At 37.4% G+C, this 18,577-nt stretch overlaps 2 protein-coding genes across 2 annotated transcripts in view; both read right to left on the reverse strand.

The window, feature by feature from the left end:
• LOC120421841 (beta-arrestin-1) overlaps positions 1-13,252 on the reverse strand; it is a 182,705-nt gene extending 169,453 nt beyond the window's left edge. The window contains exon 1 of the mRNA XM_052708315.1: positions 13,093-13,252. The gene's annotated coding sequence lies outside the window, so the exon portion shown is untranslated. The remainder of the gene's footprint in view (positions 1-13,092) is intronic.
• Positions 13,253-13,778: 526 nt separating this feature from the next.
• LOC120421838 (checkpoint protein HUS1) lies at positions 13,779-14,802 on the reverse strand. The gene has a single exon (XM_039585121.2). It carries the CDS (start codon positions 14,695-14,697, stop codon positions 13,810-13,812), a length of 888 nt encoding a protein of 295 aa, XP_039441055.1. The 5' UTR covers positions 14,698-14,802; the 3' UTR covers positions 13,779-13,809.
• Positions 14,803-18,577: the final 3,775 nt, after the last annotated feature.

Below are 18,577 nucleotides of genomic sequence, written 5' to 3' on the forward strand. Positions count from 1 at the left end.
GTGTAAAATGCATTTTAAAACCCTTTTTTCATTCAAATGTTGAGACCATGGCTTGTAATTTTAATTTTTATATTTTTTTATTTTAGTCTTGGCTTAAATTTTTTTTTAATATTTTTTTTTGAAAAGATCGGAAAATTTCAACATAAGAAAATGGTGTGTTGTTTGGGTGAGACTTAGGAAACATCATATTTTATTCAATATTTTTTTCAAAAGTGGGCAAACATGTGCACTAATTTTAAAAAATGAAAAACTGCGACTATTTTCAAAAAAGTCACCTAAAAATGGATTTAACTTGAAAACGATGCACTTTATCAAAATTTCACTGAAGTATTTTTTGTTTGCAAATTTGATTTTACATCGAAAAATAAAGTTGAAAAATTTTTGCGGCCAAAAAAATTAGTATTGATTCAAAAAATAATAACACGCTCAAAGATTTTGTGCACAACCTGGAAATTTCTGAAAAGTTGGCATTTGATGTCCTCTAAAACATAGCAAAAAATAAAAAAAAATAAAATAGTGTTTTTTTGCAAATCAAGTTTTAGTGACAAAAGGTTAAATAAAAATCACCAAAATTTTTTTACCGTGTATCATTTTTTTCAGTGTAGTCCATATCCATACCTACAACTTTGCCGAAGACACCAAATCGATCAAAAAATTCTTTCAAAAGATACAGATTTTTGAATTTTCATGCATCATTTTTGTATGGCCAGCTGCCAGTATTGATTCAAACATTCATAACTAAGTCAAAGAGCAATTCTCTACGTAATCGGTCTTTTTTCTTAAATTTTAATTTTTGTATTTTTTTAATCCGAATGAACCTTTTTTGGTGCCTTCGGTATGCCCAAAGAAGCCATTTTGCATCATTAGTTTGCCCAAATAATTTTCCATACAAATTTGGCAGCTGTCCATACAAAAACGATGTATGAAAATTCAAAAATCCAACTTTTCCGAACCTCATTAATATTACCCATCGACATTTTTTTTTTAAATCTAATAACATTCAAACAATTAGGCCGTAGCAAATATTTTTCAAAGTTTATGTCGCAGCAAAATACTGCCTCCAAATTGCCCGTTCCATGATTGTGGGATGTTATTGTGTCTCCCACAATTGTGGAACACCTGAATTTAACTGATATTTTCACAAAAACGTTACTTAATCCACCCTTAGGTGGTTGGTGCCTTCCTCTCATTCAAAGGGTAATGCTATCCAAAATAGATACGCTCGTGGGAAGGTCTTTAAATTACCTATCCAAAGATAGGTCTCATGATATATTTGGAATACGTTTTCATCTAAATATCTGAGAACTAGTCTCCAAAAAGTGTATAAATAACTCTTAAGTGCTTATAACTTTTGATAGGGTTGTCAGATCTTCAATGTTTTGGACGCGTTGGAAAGGTCTTTTGATTACCTGTTCAACGACGGGTTGAATGATAGATCCGGACAACGTTTTCATCGTGATATCTGAGATCCGGCTTCCAAAAAGTGCATAAATAACACTTAATTGCTAATAACTTTTGATAGGGTTGTCAGATCTTCAATGTATTGGTCGCGTTGGAAAGGTCTTTTAAATACCTTTCTAAAAATGTATAACATGCCACCCTTTTTACAATCTTCCGGGCTTTAGTCAAAATCGTTTTTTTAGCATAACTTTTGAAGTACTTTACTAAACTTCATAATTTTCAATTGGGACTTATGGGACCCCAAGACGAATCGAATGAGACCAAAACGGTCCAAATCGGTTAAGCCAGTGCTGAGATAATCGAGTGCATATTTTTTGGTGCACAGACCCACATCCCTACACACACACACACAGACATTTGCTCAGAATTCGATTCTGAGTCGATAGGTATACATGAAGGTGGGTCTAGGAGGTCTAATTGAGAAATTTAGTTTTCGAGTGATTTTATAGCCTTTCCTCAGTAAGGTGAGGAAGGCAAAAAGTTATCAGACCATTCATAAAACATCACTAACCATGAGTTCTATTGGTTTCAGAGTGCAAAGTCATTATTTTGCAAAAAAATATGTACACCTGGAGAGAAAAAAAGTTTGTTTACATCGTAAGAAAAAAGTGTTCCGAATTTGTGAATTTCAATGGTCAATGTTTTTCTTCGAAAACTTGATATAAATCGTAAAAATGTACAGCCGGTCTATACAACAATCGAAAGATCGCAAGAAAAGCTTTCACATGAAGGTAAAAGCAAATCATTATGTTCAATTATCGATTTTATATGATTTATTAAACATTGGCCGATCTGTAAACTGTTCCGAATATGAGGGATGAGTGTACAACACCGCAATTTTCTTTTTTTTTTGCAAAAAAAACTCTTCAATACTTGCATATTTTCAACACTAATGATTGCAAAACAACTGGGCAGGTGTAGAATGCATTTTAAAACACTTTTCATTCAAATGTTGAGATCATAGCTTGTAATTTCAATTTTGATATTTTTTTATTTTTTTAAGGGCCTTATTTTTCTTTTTTACAACCCATTATTTTCTAATGTCGATATCTCAGCAAGTAATGGTCCGATTTTCAATGTTGAGCAATTCTCTACGAAATCGGTATTTTTTTTAGAATTTTAATTTTTGTATTTTTTAATCCGACAGAAATTTTTTTTGGTGCCTTCGGTATGCCCAAAGAAGCCATTTTGCATCATTAGTTTGCCCATGAGAAACTCTCTACGAAATCGGCCGATTTCAACCATTTTTATTTTTTGTATTTTTTGATTTGGCTCAAACTTTATGGGGGCCTTCCCTATGACCAAAGAAGCTATTTTGTGTCATTGGTTTCCCATTCAAGCCTCCATACAATTTTGGCAGCTGTCCATATAAAAATGGTACGTAAATATTCGAATATCTGTAACTTTTGAATGAATTTTCTGATCAATTTGGTGTCTTCGGCAAAGTTGTAGGTATTGTTGAGGACTATTGAGAAAAAAATAGGTACACGGAAAAAAATTGCCGATTTTTTAATTAACATTTTTTTTATAAAAAACTCAATTTCCCAAAATACATATTTTTTGATTTTTCGAGATTTTTTTGAGCCATAGAGAAACATGGTCAAAAAATCTGCCGCCGAGTTATAAATTATTGAAAAAATAATGATGTTTGGAAAAAATCAAAATTTTATGCAAAAACAAATTTGACTTAACTTTTTTATGAAAATTTGAATTTCCAATCGAAAAGTACTTTACAGATTTTTTGATAAACGGCTCCGTTTTCAAGAGATAACCACGTTTGATTTTAGCGAAATATTTGCAGTTTTTCTATTTAAAAAAAATGACCATTAGTGACCATTTCAAAAAATATCTTTTTGAAAAGTTCAGAAAATTTGCTATAAAATTGTCTAAGAGACATTGAAGATTGGACCTCTGGTTGCTGAGATACAGCGGCTTAAACAAAAAGAAACACGAAAATTGAAGTTTTCTAACTTTCACCCAAACAGCCCACCATTTTCTAATGTGGATATCTCAGCAACTAATGGTCCGATTTTCAATGTTAAAACATGAAACAATTGTGAAATTTTTCAATCTTTTCGAAAAAAATATTTAAAATATCATAAAATCAAGACTAACATTTTAAAAGTGCCAAACATTGAATATTACGCCCATTTAAAATGTTAGTCTGCTTAGTTGCTGAGATAACGACATTAGAAAATGGTGTGCTGTTTGGGTGAGACTTCGAAAACTTCAATTTTCGTGTTTATTTTTCTTTAAGCCTCTGTATCTCAGCAACCAGCAATTTTATAGCAAATTTTCTGAACTTTCAAAAAAAAATTTTTTTTGAAATGGTCACTCATGGTCACTATTATTAAAAATCGAAAAACTGCAAATATTTCGCTAAAATCAAACTTTCGGTGGCGGTGTTTTCAAGATACAGAGACTTTTATCAAAAAATCTGTAAAGTACTTTTCGATTGGAAATTCAATTTTACATTTAAAAATACGTCAAATTTGTTATTGCATAAAATTTCGATTTTTCCAAAAATCACTATATTTTCAAAAAATCATAACTCGGCGACAGATTTTTTGACCATGTTTCTCTATGGCTCAAAAGTTGCGGGTTTTTGTCCCCTAAAACATATTATCAAAAAATCTCGAAAATAAAAAAATACGTATTTTGGGAAATTGAGTTTTTGTGAAAAAAATGTTAATTAAAAAATCGGCAATTTTTTTTCCGTGTACCTATTTTTTTCTCAATAGTCCTCAACAATACCTACAACTTTGCCGAAGACACCAAATTGATCAGAAAATTCATTCAAAAGTTACAGATATTCGAATATTTACGTACCATTTTTGTATGGACAGCTGCCAAAATTGTATGGAGACTTGTATGGGTGAACCAATGACACAAAATAGCTTTTTTGGTCATAGGGAAGGCCCCCACAAAGTTTGAGCCAAATCAAAAAATACAAATAAAATCCATTTCCGGTTTTGGTAGAGAATTGCTTCCATATAATTTTCCATACAAATTTGGCAGCTGTCCATACAAAAAAGATGTATGAAAATTCAAAAATCTGTATCTTTTGAAAGAAATGTTTTGATCGTTTTGGTGTCTTCCGGAAAGAAGTAGGTTTGGATATGGACTACACTGAAAAAAATGATACACGGTAAAAAAAAAATTGGTGATTTTTTATTTAACTTTTTGACACTAAAACTAGATTTGCAAAAAAACACTATTTTAATTTTTTTATTTTTTTTATATGTTTTAGAGGACATAAAATCCCAACTATTCATAAATTTCCAGGGTGTGCAAAAAATCTTTGACCGAGTTATGAATTTTTTAATCAACACTGATTTTTTCAAAAAATTTAAATATCGGTCGCAAAAATTGTTTAACTTCATTTTTCGATGTAAAATCAAATTTGCAATCAAAAAGTACCTTACTGAATTTTTGATAAAGTGCACCGTTTTCAAGTTTAATCCATTTTTAGGTGACTTTTTTGAAAATAGTCTCAGTTTTTCATTTTTTTTTTTTTAATTAGTGCACATGTTTGCCTACATTTGAAAAACAAATATTTGATAAGCTGAGAAAATTCTCTATATTATGCATTTTTGAACTTTGTTGATACGATGCAAGTGTTTAAAAACAGGAAAATTGATGTTTTCTAAGTCTTACCCAAACGACCCACCATTTTCTAACGTCGATATCTCAGCAACTAATGGTCCGATTTACAATGTTAAAATATGAAACATTCGTGAAATTTTCCGATCTTTTCGAAAACAATAGTTTCAATTTTTTTAAATCAAAACTAACATTTCAAAAGGGCTAAATATAAAATATTACGCCCTTTTAAAATTTTAGTCTTGGTTTTAAAATCTTGAAAAAAAAATTTCGAAAAGATCGGAAAATGTCCTCTAAAACATATCTCAAAATCAAAAAAAAATAGTGTTTTTTTGCAAATAATAAAAAATCACCAATTTTTTTAACCATGTATCATTTTTTTCAGTGTAGTCCTTATCCATGCCTACAACTTTGCCGTAGACACCAAATCGATCAGAACAATTCCTTCAAAAGATAAAGATTTTTTAATTTTCATAAATCATTTTTGTTTGGACAGCTGCCAAATTTGTATGGGAAATTATATGGACGAACTAATGATGCAAAATGGCTTCTTTGGACATACCGAAGGCACCAAAAAAGTTTCAACCGGATTGAAAAATACAAAAATTAAAAAAAATACTGATTTCGTAGGGAATTGCTCCAAAACTATTTCCCGATTATATTTTCGGATTTGGCGAATTCTAGGCTTTTTACCGATTCCCCAACATGAGTGGCCACCCTGAAATGTGTAATGCTGGCAAGCATTTTAAACTTCGAGCAGGGTGTCCACTTAATTCCCGTTATCAAATCCCAACACAATGTAAAAAATAACAGCCATCATGAAAAGTAGATCTCAGAAAGAACTGGAAAAGTACAAAACACTACTTTTTTGTGATTTATAAAAATTAGCAGCGGCGCAAATAAAGGGTCAAATATCAAAATATTTAAAATCATTCAAATGATTAAAACTCTTGCAGGGAAACCCGCTACAGTGCACTAGAGTGTGTTCTTGATTTCAGCTCCCTCTTAGTTCCGTAGCCTTCTAAACAGCAATTTCGCTATCGTAAAAGGGCAACCGACCAGTGATAAAACAACTCGTGTGTGTGAGTTTTATAGGTTTCCCCAACACGATTGATGGTTGGATGGTTTAAATTGCACACCCATCGGTCATCAAACAGGGGAATAAAAATTCTGTTCTGGCGGTCGTAGGAAATTCCTTTGATAAACGTTACTGTTTTTTTCTAATTTTGTCATGTTTTTCTGTGATTTTGAAGATTTCAACTTAAGACAATTTTCATAGATAACATGAGCCAAACTTAAAATATTTTAAAAATGTGTAACTGAACTAATGACTTTTGCAAGCTTTAAAAGACACATTTTTAGATAACAACAATACAAAAGTTAAAAGGCTTGTTTTAAAAATTTTGATTTTTGAGTCTTGTAAGAATTATGAATATGTAAGAATTATGTACACGAGCCGGAAACGAAACCGATAATACATCTTTCTCGCGGCTTATCGGACTCTAATCTTTTGAGTTTTGCGTCGTAAAAAATGTCCCAGAGCTGACACATTTTTTTAAGAGTCATTCGACATTAATAACTGTGGAAATTTTATTGGTCATTTTTCAGATTCACTGTAAAGTTTAAAAATACAAGCGAAGTCAATTAAAAGTTATGCTCCGTACACTTTCCGTTGAAATCAGACGGATAAAAAGCCTGGAAATCGTCATTCCTACCAGCAGCAGGAGCAGAACTTCAGGACAGCAATAAATATACGCAAATATTCCTTATATCCTAAGAACTTTAACAAACATCCAGAGGTGGGAATGTCATTTGGAAAAGTTTTACGGGCAAATAAGTTGGCGCAATATATTATACACAGAGAGGGTCTCGCGTCAAAGTTTTAGCGTTATTCGCATAAACTTTGATCCTTAAGGGGGTCGTCGCTTCAGTAACATTGACCAGAGACAAAACACTTTATGGCGCTTTATTGGGCGAGCACCAGCACCAGATCCAGATGCTGTCTCGTTTCTGAAGTGAAAAAAAACGGAACTTTAAGAGCAAACTTTAATGATTCAAGTGTCGTGTGCCACACTGAAGTTATAGTGATGATGTTTTTTTTTTTTTTTCTGCAAACTTGAAAACCCCCCGAAAGCTCTCGTCATCAGCCTGCACAGACAGGCGTGCTGGGTTTGACACGTGCATCAAAGGGAGAGAGAGAGAGAGATTGAGGTTCGCTAATGTAAATTTTGATGTGTTGCTTTTAGTCGGATGGCTGACGTATCCCATATCCCATATCTGCTGCATGTTCCGCGACGTTCCGTCTAACAATGTCAGTGCAACGTTTATAAATTGACGAAGTGTAGACAAGAGGATGCTTTTAATCCTGGGATCAACGAAAATAATTAAACCGTAACTGTGTTTTTGGTAGAAAAACTGGAATCAATTTTTAAGCATTTTGAATTTACTAGATGAAGTAAGTCAGGTAAATTTGTATTGAACGCTTGAGATTTTATAGTTATGAAGTGCTTGATACTTTTCACATAATTTTTATTTTATTTATTAAAACTCATCACACTTATAATTGTTTAAGCGACATACCTACCCAAAAAACTTTTAACTCTTAGATGAGCGGTAGGCACCAACCACCTAAAGGTGGATTCAATAACGTTTTTTGTTTAGAAAACGCCTGAGGACAGCTTTATTATTTATCGAAATGTTCATACACATGAACTTTTCATGAAAATCAACCTTAATCAACATGTTTTAACCAAGGGTCCTGACTTTCAGTTCAAAGATCAGAAATCACTCACTCATCACCGAATGAATCTTTGCCGACTGGAGCAGGCAACCATTCGCGAGCGAACACTACCCGCTCTCTGCCAGCGGCTTGCTCAATCGCTTCACTCAGCGACACAACTTTCTTTTCTTTCCAAACAGCTTAGAACACCATACGCGGTGCCCGTGCTGTATCAAGAAGGTTGTTCCATGTTGCTCGGTTCTGGGCTGCAGCTCGCCAGTTTCCTAGGTTGCAGATCTTTCTTAGGTCCGCCTCGATCTGATTACCCCATCGTGCACGTTGCGCTCCTGCTCTTCGGCCAGTGCCGCCATCCGGTCGCGCGCGGTCAAAGAGCATCCTGACAGGATGGTCTTCGTCCATCCTCGCGACATGGCCGGCCCACCTGAGCCTCCCGATTCTCGCCAGGGTGACGATGGTCGGTTCTCCCAGCAGCGCGTGCAGTTCGTGGTTCATGCGCCTTCGCCACTCGTTCTGAGCTGTACGTACTCCACCGTAGATCGTTCGCAGCACCTTCCGTTCGAAAACTCCAAGGGCTCGTTCGTCCTCTTGCCGCAGCGTCCAGGTCTCGTGGCCATAGAGGGCAACCGGTCTAATCAGTGTCTTGTACAGGGTCAGCTTCGTGGCGCGTTGCACTCGATCAGATGTCAAGGTTTTCCGTAATCCAAAGTAGGCGCGATTCGCGGAGTGGATACGAGTCCGGATCTCTAAGCTGGTGTCGTTGTCGGCCGTTACCAGCGATCCCAAGTACACGAATTCGCTCACCTCCTCCAGCACATCGCCATCCACAGCTAGAGGGGTGAGTCTTGGGGGGTCAACGTCCTTTGAGCCCCTCCCTTTCATGTACTTTGTTTTCGTCGTATTCATGGCCAATCCAATTCGTCCTGCTTGCGTCTTTAAGGCGGTGTAAACCCTTTTCACCGTCTCTAGGTCTCTCGCTATAATATCAATGTCGTCCGCATAAGCAAGAAGTTGGACTGTCCTGTTGCAAATCGTGCCTCTCGTGTCTATACCCGCTCTTCGCACAACTCCCTCAAGTCCGATGTTGAACAGCGCATTGGATAAGCCGTCACCTTGTCGTAACCCTTGATGCGATTGGAAGGGGTCCGCTAGCTCCCCTGCCACTCGCACGTGACACATCACACGATCCAAGGTAGCCTTGATCAGCCGAGTCAGTTTGTCCGGAAATCCGTTCTCGTGCATGATCTGCCATAGCTGTTCGCGGTCGACTGTATCGTACGCTGCCTTGAAATCGATGAAGATGTGATGTGTGGGCACGTTGTACTCACGGCATTTCTCGAGGATCTGCCGGAGCGAGAAAATTTGGTCCGTGGTGGCCCGAGCACCAGTAAACCCCGCTTGATAGGGGCCCACGAACCTCCGTGCGTACGGTGTCAGCAGACGGCAGAGGATCTGGGAGAGGATTTTATAGGCCGCGTTGATAAGCGTGATACCGCGGTAGTTGCCGCAGTCCAGCTTATCGCCCTTTTTGTAGATGGGGCACACGACACCATCCATCCATTCTGCTGGTAGTTTCTCCTCCCTCCAGATCTTAGAAATCACCAAGTGGATCGCCCTCGCCAACTGCTCTCCTCCATATTTGAAGAGCTCACCGGGTAACCGATCTTTACCGGCGGCCCTGTTGTTCTTCAGCTGCCTGATCTCCTTCTTCACCGTCTCCAGATCAGGTGCCGGGAACTGTTCGTCGGTAGCGGGCGGTCCAAGTTGGGCTTCAAAGCCGTCTCCATGCGCTACATCGCCGTTGAGGTGCTCGTTGAAGAACTGCTGCCACCTGTTCAACACCTCGCCTTTGTCCATAAGAAGGTTTCCCTCGGCGTCCCGACAAGTGTTGGCTTGCGGCGCATAGCCTTTGCGGGACCGGTTAACTTTCTCGTAGAACTTACGCGTCTCGTTCTGCCGGAACAGCTGCTCCATTTCGGCGCGATCGCGATCTTGCAGCTGGCGCTTCTTGAGCTTGAAGACCGTTCTCTGCTGTTTCAGCGCTTGTTTGTATCTGGCCACGTTCTCATCAGTTGCAGCTCTCAGCTTCACCGCATAAGCTGCTTTCTTCTCGTCAAGTAGCCGCTGGCACTCCTCGTCGAACCAGCGCTGCTTTCCAACTCGGACCGTACTACCTAGCGCGGCTTCAGCGGCACTGCCGATGGCCGAGCATATTCTGCTCCATCCATCGTTGAGCGAGGCAGCGCCGAGTTCCTCCTCCGTTGGCAGGCTCGCTTCCAGCTGCTGCACGTAGTGCTGAGCCGCAGCCGTGTCCTGCAGCCGCTCGGTGTTGAACGGCGGTGGGAGCCGGCTCCGTCGTCGGTGATACGTCGTCGACAGTTTTGAGTGCATGCTTGCACCCACCAGGTAGTGGTCCGAGTGGATGTCCGCACCGCGGTACGTGCGGATGTTCCGTATGTCCGAGAAGAATCGGCCGTCGATGAGGACGTGGTCGATTTGTGTTTGTGTTTTGTGTTCACAAATACTTCGTGAATTTCTTTTTCTACTCCGTCCGTCGACCCGAGTCATACACGAATGTGCTCAGAGAGGAGAGAGCCAAAAAAATACTAGCGCGGTTCTCATTTGGGCTGCACTACCACAGTTTGCCGTCAATTAGAATTTGGTATGGTGGGAATTGCTGCCAAATGTGTCTTTGATGTTGTGTAAACTACAAAATTGCAAAAAATGCAAATTTCCACTTTTATGGTGTAATTTTACCACAATATAGACTGAAAAAGTGACTTTACACCAGAAAAGTGCTAAAATTACACATATTCAGAAGTAAAATTACGCTTTTGTCTGACATAAAAGATGTACCACATCTCAGATTTAAAATTACCATATTTTTTTTGACTGTGTAGTAAAAAAACAGAAAATTCCATTTTCCCAGCCGTTTTGTTTAAGAAAGCGTTCAAACAATTGATTAAAATAGTGAAAGGAAACTTAAATTCGCTGTTGAATGCTAAAAATTAATTGATTTTGATTAAACTGAAAATTGAACAAAATTATTCAAAAGATGGAACATGATTTTCAAACAAGTATGCTTGGTATTCCAGAATTTTCCCGAATTTTTAAACAAAAATTAAAAATTCGCGATTTTTTGCGGACTTACATTTTTCTCGACTTTCCCGATATGGACAACTCAAAAAACAAAGCAGTGTCGAAAAGTATAACTTGACAGCGATAGAAAAATCGCAAAAAAAAAATCTTTTTCGCTTGCGAACATTCTTCACCCACGAAAGAGAGAGGAGGCAAAACACGCAAAAGAAAATCGCTCCCAAACTTTTCAAAAAAAAAATCAATCAGTACAAGATTTTTTGTGAATATCACTGTAAGCGCCACTTTTCGAAATTTATTGCGTTTTGTTTACATGCGTGCATATACGAAAAGTGACAGTGACAGGACATTTTTCAACGTGTGACGTTACACCTGTAAGTGTGGTGGTGAAATCGTTGTTACGCCGAATAATCCAGATGATGATTTTTTTTAAGTTTTCCTGCTACCGATCTTTTGTGAGCGAAAGAGTAGAGTTATGTTCCCTACCGATTTTTTCTCTTGATGGGTGTCAAAAGATTTTCTTTTGATGAAGATTCTTTCATCGCTGTCTAAAAGTGCTTTGAAATTTGTCATTTTAAGCACTGTTATTTGTGATAAGTAAACTGCTTCGTTACTATAGAACATCAAGAAAAGTTAATTTCAAAATAGAATTCATTATTTTTTGAAAATTGTTTGAAAAACTATTTCGATCACAGGCATGTGCAAAACCTATTATCCCTCTTGCGTGACAATTGTAACTTTTTGTAGACGACCCATGTTTGTAAACAGCGGGGCTGTGGAGTCGGGTACATTCTAGGACTAAGGAGTCGGAGTCGATTTCATATTTGAATGATAAAACGAAGGGATGGATTTTTCAAATCGGAATTATTGGTATTTTTTACAAAATACTGTGTTTTCTTTAACAACCTTGTATGTCTGGGATTTACAAATGGTAATTTTTGAGTTCCTTCACAATTTTTTGAACTTTCATGAGCTTATTATTTGTTTTCCAGGGAATAACTTTGCCGAAGAGTTTAAAGCGATTTGGCGTCGGATTTTCATCACTGTCTCCCATGCAATTTTTCAAACGACCGCACAAAAAGGCTATTGAAATATTAAAAAATCTGTCTCAAGAGAACAGATTTCTGAAAGGCAAAGATGCAGGTATTGCTTAGAATTTTTCAGAAAAAAATTTCTAGATCTATAACACGGTCTCTATTAAGAGAAAAAGTGCTTCCGATTGAAAAGTTGATAAACTTACCTTAAAATTTTAATTTGCTCAGATAAAGTTGACCACACGCGACTCTATCTCAAGTCTACTGCTCAGCTGTGACGACGACGATGTCTGCTGTCTTCTAATGATAACGATTCCGGTTCCGAACTGAATCCGGTTGCCACCTGTTCCACCCGGTGACCCGGTGCCGCCACTTCCGGCTCAATCCGGTACCACTATCCGCTCAAATGGGCTTTATATCGCGAGAAATTTTGAGTCCTGAGAGATGTTTTTTTTTTCAGACAACGTTCAGATTGTAAAGCCACAAATTTCCACATATATTTTTGTAGAACTTGTGAATACTGAACTGAACGATTATTTAATTAATCAAAATTAAATTTTAAGGGAATCTCTTTTGTTTTTCTTTGGCAATTAAAATTAAACTCTTTGAATAACATTTAAAATTGACTCAACATTGATGCCAAAAATCAAACTACTCACTAATCGCACATCACCTCGTCTTTCCAGCTATTTTAATACTTTTGACAGCCAAACACGGCTGTTGACAGTTCTGCTAGCTGGTAGCAGTGCAGCCATTAATCGTGGAAACGTCAAAACAAACACATCATGATACAAAAATGTAACAAAAATAGCTTTTGAAAACTAAATTTCACAAAAAAAGCTATATTTTGTACAAAACCATGTTTTTTATAATCAAACTCTTCCAGCTGTCAAAATTTGTGCTAGCACATAACAAAAAACACAACAACAAAAAACTTTGTTTTCCTTCTGCGGTAACTTTTCTCTCCGTGAAAGAGCCCGCTCTATGTGTGCGTGTGTTTTCTGTGGCACAGCTTTTTCCCCTCTCTCTCCCCCCCCCCTCTCACCCACCCCCTTCACGACACACACGCACACTCTTCAGCTCTTCACCTCCTCAAGAACCAGAAATTTTTCGACTTTTCCGGTTCGCGGCCTGCTCCTCCTTCTCCGGCGGGGAAGGTACCTTCAAAACCTTTTTGACCAACTGCGATCGGATCGATAGCACTCGCGCGACACCGACCGAAAAATGGTTCGCGATCTTCCGCGCTGTGTTGTTTTTCTGACCCTTCTACCGGAGGGGCCCAACTTCGGGATGAATCAAGCGACACGACACGCAACCTCGAGAGGAAAAAACACAAGTGCAAGGTGACAAGTCTTGTGACAAGCGGAGAACCCCGACCGACGGAGCGTTTCGTGTGTCGGATGAGAGAGAGTGAGAGGGAGCGAGAGAGAGAGAGAGTGTGAGAAGTTACTACGCGTTTTTTTGGGTTTTGAAAACTACAGAAAAAGATTAAACATGTAATTTCTCATTTACATTTTCAAAAATATTTATTTTTACCGAAAACAATTCGAGAATATGGAAATAATCATTTTTTTCTTCTAAAATTAGGTAATTTTTCATCAAAAATCTTCAAGATACATTTTGACAAACAAACTGGCAACCCTGGATTGCGATTCTTGCACGCACACACATTTAATCTGTGAGAGAGAGCATTTCATATGATTTTGAGAGAGGCGAGCTTTCGATAGGGCTGTGCTGTTTTGATGGAAAACTAGAAAAACGAGGGGCTGTTGCGGCATGCGAAAAACAATCATTTTTTGTAACTTTTTGATGATTAAATCAAATTTTAATCCAAGGGAAAAGTTCCAGGTAAGCAAATATTACACATTTTATTGAGCTTCATTCAAAATCAACCGCCGGCAAAATGAAATTAATAAATACGTTGTTCTTAATCTCAAACTTAACGTTAAACAAATGATCGTTCTTAATGTTCGCAATCATCTTCATGTCGCAAAAGTTGACACTCTCAAACAACGTGGCCAGTTTCTTGGCGTCCACCTTGCAGGCCGCCTCCGTCAGCGGTTCCGCCTCGCTATCCTCCTCGTCCGGTGGCCGCGCCCGGCTGCACTTTAACCCCCGATAGTGACTAGCCACCGTCACAATGTCCGTCTCAACCACCAGCGAAAGTTCCCCCGCAAGCGTGGCGTAGATCGTAACCGACGGAGAAATATTCTTCTTCTTGTCCAGCAATCCCCGCAGCGATTTAACCGTCGGCAGCAGCATCGTCAGATCGTACACCGTGTCAAACGGCAGCTCAAAGTTCCGCCACTCGCTCCGCGGGGCGATCGTAACCGGAATGTCGTGCTGCAACTTTGGACACATAATGTCGCTGTCGTTGTGCGACGTTCCGCTAAACTCCACCGCCAAACAGGGCCGATCCTGCTTGACTAGCTTGAACTTTAGATAATCCACCGCGTTGTTCCGGACGTACGAAAGGGCCCGTACCATGTGCGCCGCGACCACGGCCAAATAAATCTGGTTGTGTTCCTTGTCCACGCCGTCCATCACGTACTCGGAGAAGTAACCCTGGCTACTCCGGCCTTGCTCGCCAGCGTCTATCTCGCACCACAGGCACTGGCTCGCCTCGACTTCCGTTTCGATCTGGATTATGACCTTCGCCGGTTGGATGTTGATGATAAGGTTTTTGTTGATGCGGGAAAAGATCGTCACGACGTTCAGCAGCTCCCGCATGTGGACACTGTCCGTGATGACGGCGCGGAACTTCATCGCGAGCCCTTGTTTGAAATAAAAAGTAGAAATTAATTTAAATCTCACAATTTGAAATTTCAACGAAATGAACCGGCGCGCCAAATGTACACAAACAAATCAGAGCTTTTTGGCAGCTCGATTAAACAAAAGCAAAACAAAATTTGTCGATAAGTACACGCTAAATGTTGACAAAGCAAAAGAAATTAATCAACGGTAAGGTAAGATACTCAATTTTGATTGTTCATATTGTGCGATCAGTTCCTAGCTGGACTCGGTCACAGGAAACGACCGGCGACTCAGTGACCGACGAAATAGGCGGCGGGCCAGATGCGGGCATAAAAATGTCAAAATCTCTTCCTCCCTCACTTCGTCTCACCATCCAGCTGCAGCTTTGTTGACAAACAAACGGAGCACGCGGTCGCATGATGGCGGCATCGAGCCAGAATTGGGGGTGATCATGTGATTAAAAATGAAAGTTTTTTCAAGAAAAATAATATTTTTCCGACCGAATAAAAAAATTGCAAGCATGTTCAAACAATTATTCCTTATGTCGGAGAAGTGATGAAAAAGCAAAATTTTAATCCATAATTTTTCTATAAATTGAATTTTTTCACTCTAACTAGGAACCCCTAGGTCTATCCACGACCGTTTCCAATGACCGTGAGAAGATGCCAGAAAATCCAGCTACGAGCTAAATCCACAATACCAATATTTATTCAACGAGCAGTGTTGAAAATCAGCACTGGATTATCAATTTTGTCACATTGAATACAAAAATATTTAAGCGTTTGTAATTTCAAATTAACAAATTATTTAATGTTTTATTAAAACAAACTTTAAGTAACGCGTGAAGAAACTTCAAACGCTTCTTTCCATTTCTGTTTATTCTTTCTTAAATTTTATTTATGTTTTGAATCTCTTTATTTTTCTTTATTTTCAATTTTTTTTTGCTCAGTTTATTTTTTGTATTTTTTCAATATTTGGATCATATTTTGTTACAGATATCAAACAAATAGTTTTGTAGTATTTTTTTATAGTTTTTTTTTGTAAGTTTGGGTTTTTTCTTAATGTTTGTTCCAAGCAAGGTTCCAAGGTTTGTTCAACCTTTCCATCACTGACGAACTGACGAATTTGCGGACAGAATTTCTCAAAAATATGTATGGGGTGGCACGTCAGTTCGTCAGTGATTCTATAAAGCTTTCGAAATTCTTTTTTATTGTAGATTGCAGCGATTTTTAGACAATTGTGCAACTTGTGGAAAGCTCTATACAAAAGTGCACACCTCATACTACACTCAACCCCCGGTGGTTGGTCACTTTTTCGTTTGACACTTTTTTAGTTTGTACCCCGTTGGTTGGTCAAAGTCAAACTAAAAAGTGACGAACTGTCACTTTTTACACGGCGCTCACGCACACTATCAAAACAAACGTTTGATAATGTGCGTGAACTCCGTGTAAAAGGGGTGTCAAACTAAAAAGTGACCCCGTTCGTTTGACAACAGTTGGTGTCAAACCATCGGGGTTTGAGTGTACACACTCCCTAGTTTGAAACTGTTTTAAAAGTGATCGAAAGCATCAGTCGTGACAAGCACCACTATAGTAGAGCGGGGGGGGGAGATGGGGGAGGAGTTAAAGTGTGCAAATATTTGGTGTGCAGATAATATTTGCAAGGGTGGAGAATTTGGTGCACTGTTTACAATATATTTAGAATATTTTGCATGTTCCAGACTTTTGCTAGGCCAGGCAGCAAAAATAAATTTCGAGTAAATGAGAATAAGTTTGACTTTTCGGCTCTTTTCGATTTGTATGCATTAGGGCATCTCCACCGCAGAGATCTAATTGCGTGGCAAACCTATCGGTTGGATCCCCATTTTTAGCTTTGCTCCGTAGCTAATACACGTTTTCGCACCGCTGGGAGCTAATTTGGCTACCGAATCAAGCCCACCGCGGGGATCTAATTTATTTATTTTCAAATTCTAGCCGTTTTGTTGATCGAAATCAATAAAACTACATTCTAGCATGATAGAACATGATTCTAATTGCATTATATGTCCAAATTGGTTGCGTACATCAATAAAATATCATTTTCAAATTTTTAAAAGAGTTCATCCGATTTGCTCCCGACATGTTTGCACCCCAACTTTCGCACCACGGGTAGCAAAGCTAAAGCTAAATTAGCCTTCGAGTTCATTCAGCGAAGAAAAAGTTCATCGGGATCCGTCGAGTAGCCAAGATAGGTGTTCGAGAAGTCCCCGAGCTGCCGGTGGCTAATGTTTTCAGAGATTTTAGAATTATTTGTCTCTGTTTGGTTGAAGTTGAATTTATTTTGATTATCAAATTTGAATGGATATTGAAGAAATCAGTAATTTGGTTCAAAACGACTTTATTAAATTGAAAAATTGTGATATTTACCATTTTTTAGTATTTTATAAATTAAAAATAATCAACCACCTATATTTGATATAAGCAAATCATCACAGAAAATTTAAACATTTTTGAATTATGTATTAAAATTCAAATATATTTCAAGAATTTTCCTTTTTGTATGCGACGTTTTAATAAAATTGTATTCGATATAATAATATTGAAAATCCCCGCCGAATTTCATGCAGAATTTTGAAATTAAATGGACAGATATAGTTTTTTGATCGAAATGAGTAAAAACAGAAGTTGTCTTTATAGCTGTCGGCCACTATTTCTAGTACCAACCAGCAACCTCTGGATTGTGAGTCCAGTGTTCTGTCCAATTGATACACACGGATCGAAATGAAGTAAACCAGAGTGAAAACAAACTTAAAAGTTATCATACAAATATCTATTAACTGACTGAAAAACTCAATAGTAAAAAAAAATAATTTGGAAATTCTAAATAAAAAGTATGCAGAATTGAATAATAATTTTAATATGAAAGTATTTAATTTACACTCAACCCCCGGTGGTTGGTCACTTTTTCGTTTGACACTTTTTTAGTTTGTACCCCGTTGGTTGGTCAAAGTCAAACTAAAAAGTGACGAACTGTCACTTTTTACACGGCGCTCACGAACACTATCAAAACAAACGTTTGGTAGTGTGTGTGAAGTTCGTGTAAAAGGGGTGTCAAACTAAAACGTGACCCCGTTCGTTTGACAACAGTTAGTGTCAAACCATCGGGGTTTGAGTGTATTCAGAAATGACATGTCGAAATAACAAATGCTACAAAATCTGAAATTAAGAAATTCCAAAATATTAATTTACGAAAACCCGAAATTCTAATATTCAAAAACAACATTTTTATCAAAAATTGAATTCAAAATCAGGCTTTCAAAAATGTATGAATTTAAGAATTTGTGAATTTAAAAACTTAAGAATTTGAGAATTTAAGAATTTAAAAATTTAAGAATTTAAGAATTTAAGAATTTAAGAATTTAAGAATTTAAGAATTTAAGAATTTAAGAATTTAAGAATTTAAGAATTTAAGAATTTAAGAATTTAAGAATTTAAGAATTTAAGAATTTAAGAATTTAAGAATTTAAGAATTTAAGAATTTAAGAATTTAAGAATTTAAGAATTTAAGAATTTAAGAATTTAAGAATTTAAGAATTTAAGAATTTAAGAATTTAAGAATTTAAGAATTTAAGAATTTAAGAATTTAAGAATTTAAGAATTTAAGAATTTAAGAATTTAAGAATTTAAGAATTTAAGAATTTAAGAATTTAAGAATTTAAGAATTTAAGAATTTAAGAAATTAAGAACAGGATTGCTGGGATTGCTTGTTTTCAAATCCGTATTGGCTTATTTAAAATGTTATGCTTGAATTTTGCTTTTTACTCAATACAAATCACTTGTCTCTTGCATGTCAGGTAGTAGATCGACAATGCGTTGACCAAAATTAAACAAACACAGCCCCAATCTGACCTAAA

This window comes from Culex pipiens, chromosome 2 (assembly GCF_016801865.2).
Source record: "Culex pipiens pallens isolate TS chromosome 2, TS_CPP_V2, whole genome shotgun sequence".
Taxonomy (NCBI): Eukaryota; Metazoa; Arthropoda; class Insecta; order Diptera; family Culicidae; genus Culex; species Culex pipiens.

Bases quoted from the DNA above. Each gene is read 5' to 3' on its own strand.
- LOC120421838 (XM_039585121.2), bottom strand. From the start codon at position 14,697: ATGAAGTTCCGCGCCGTCATCACGGACAGTGTCCACATGCGGGAGCTG.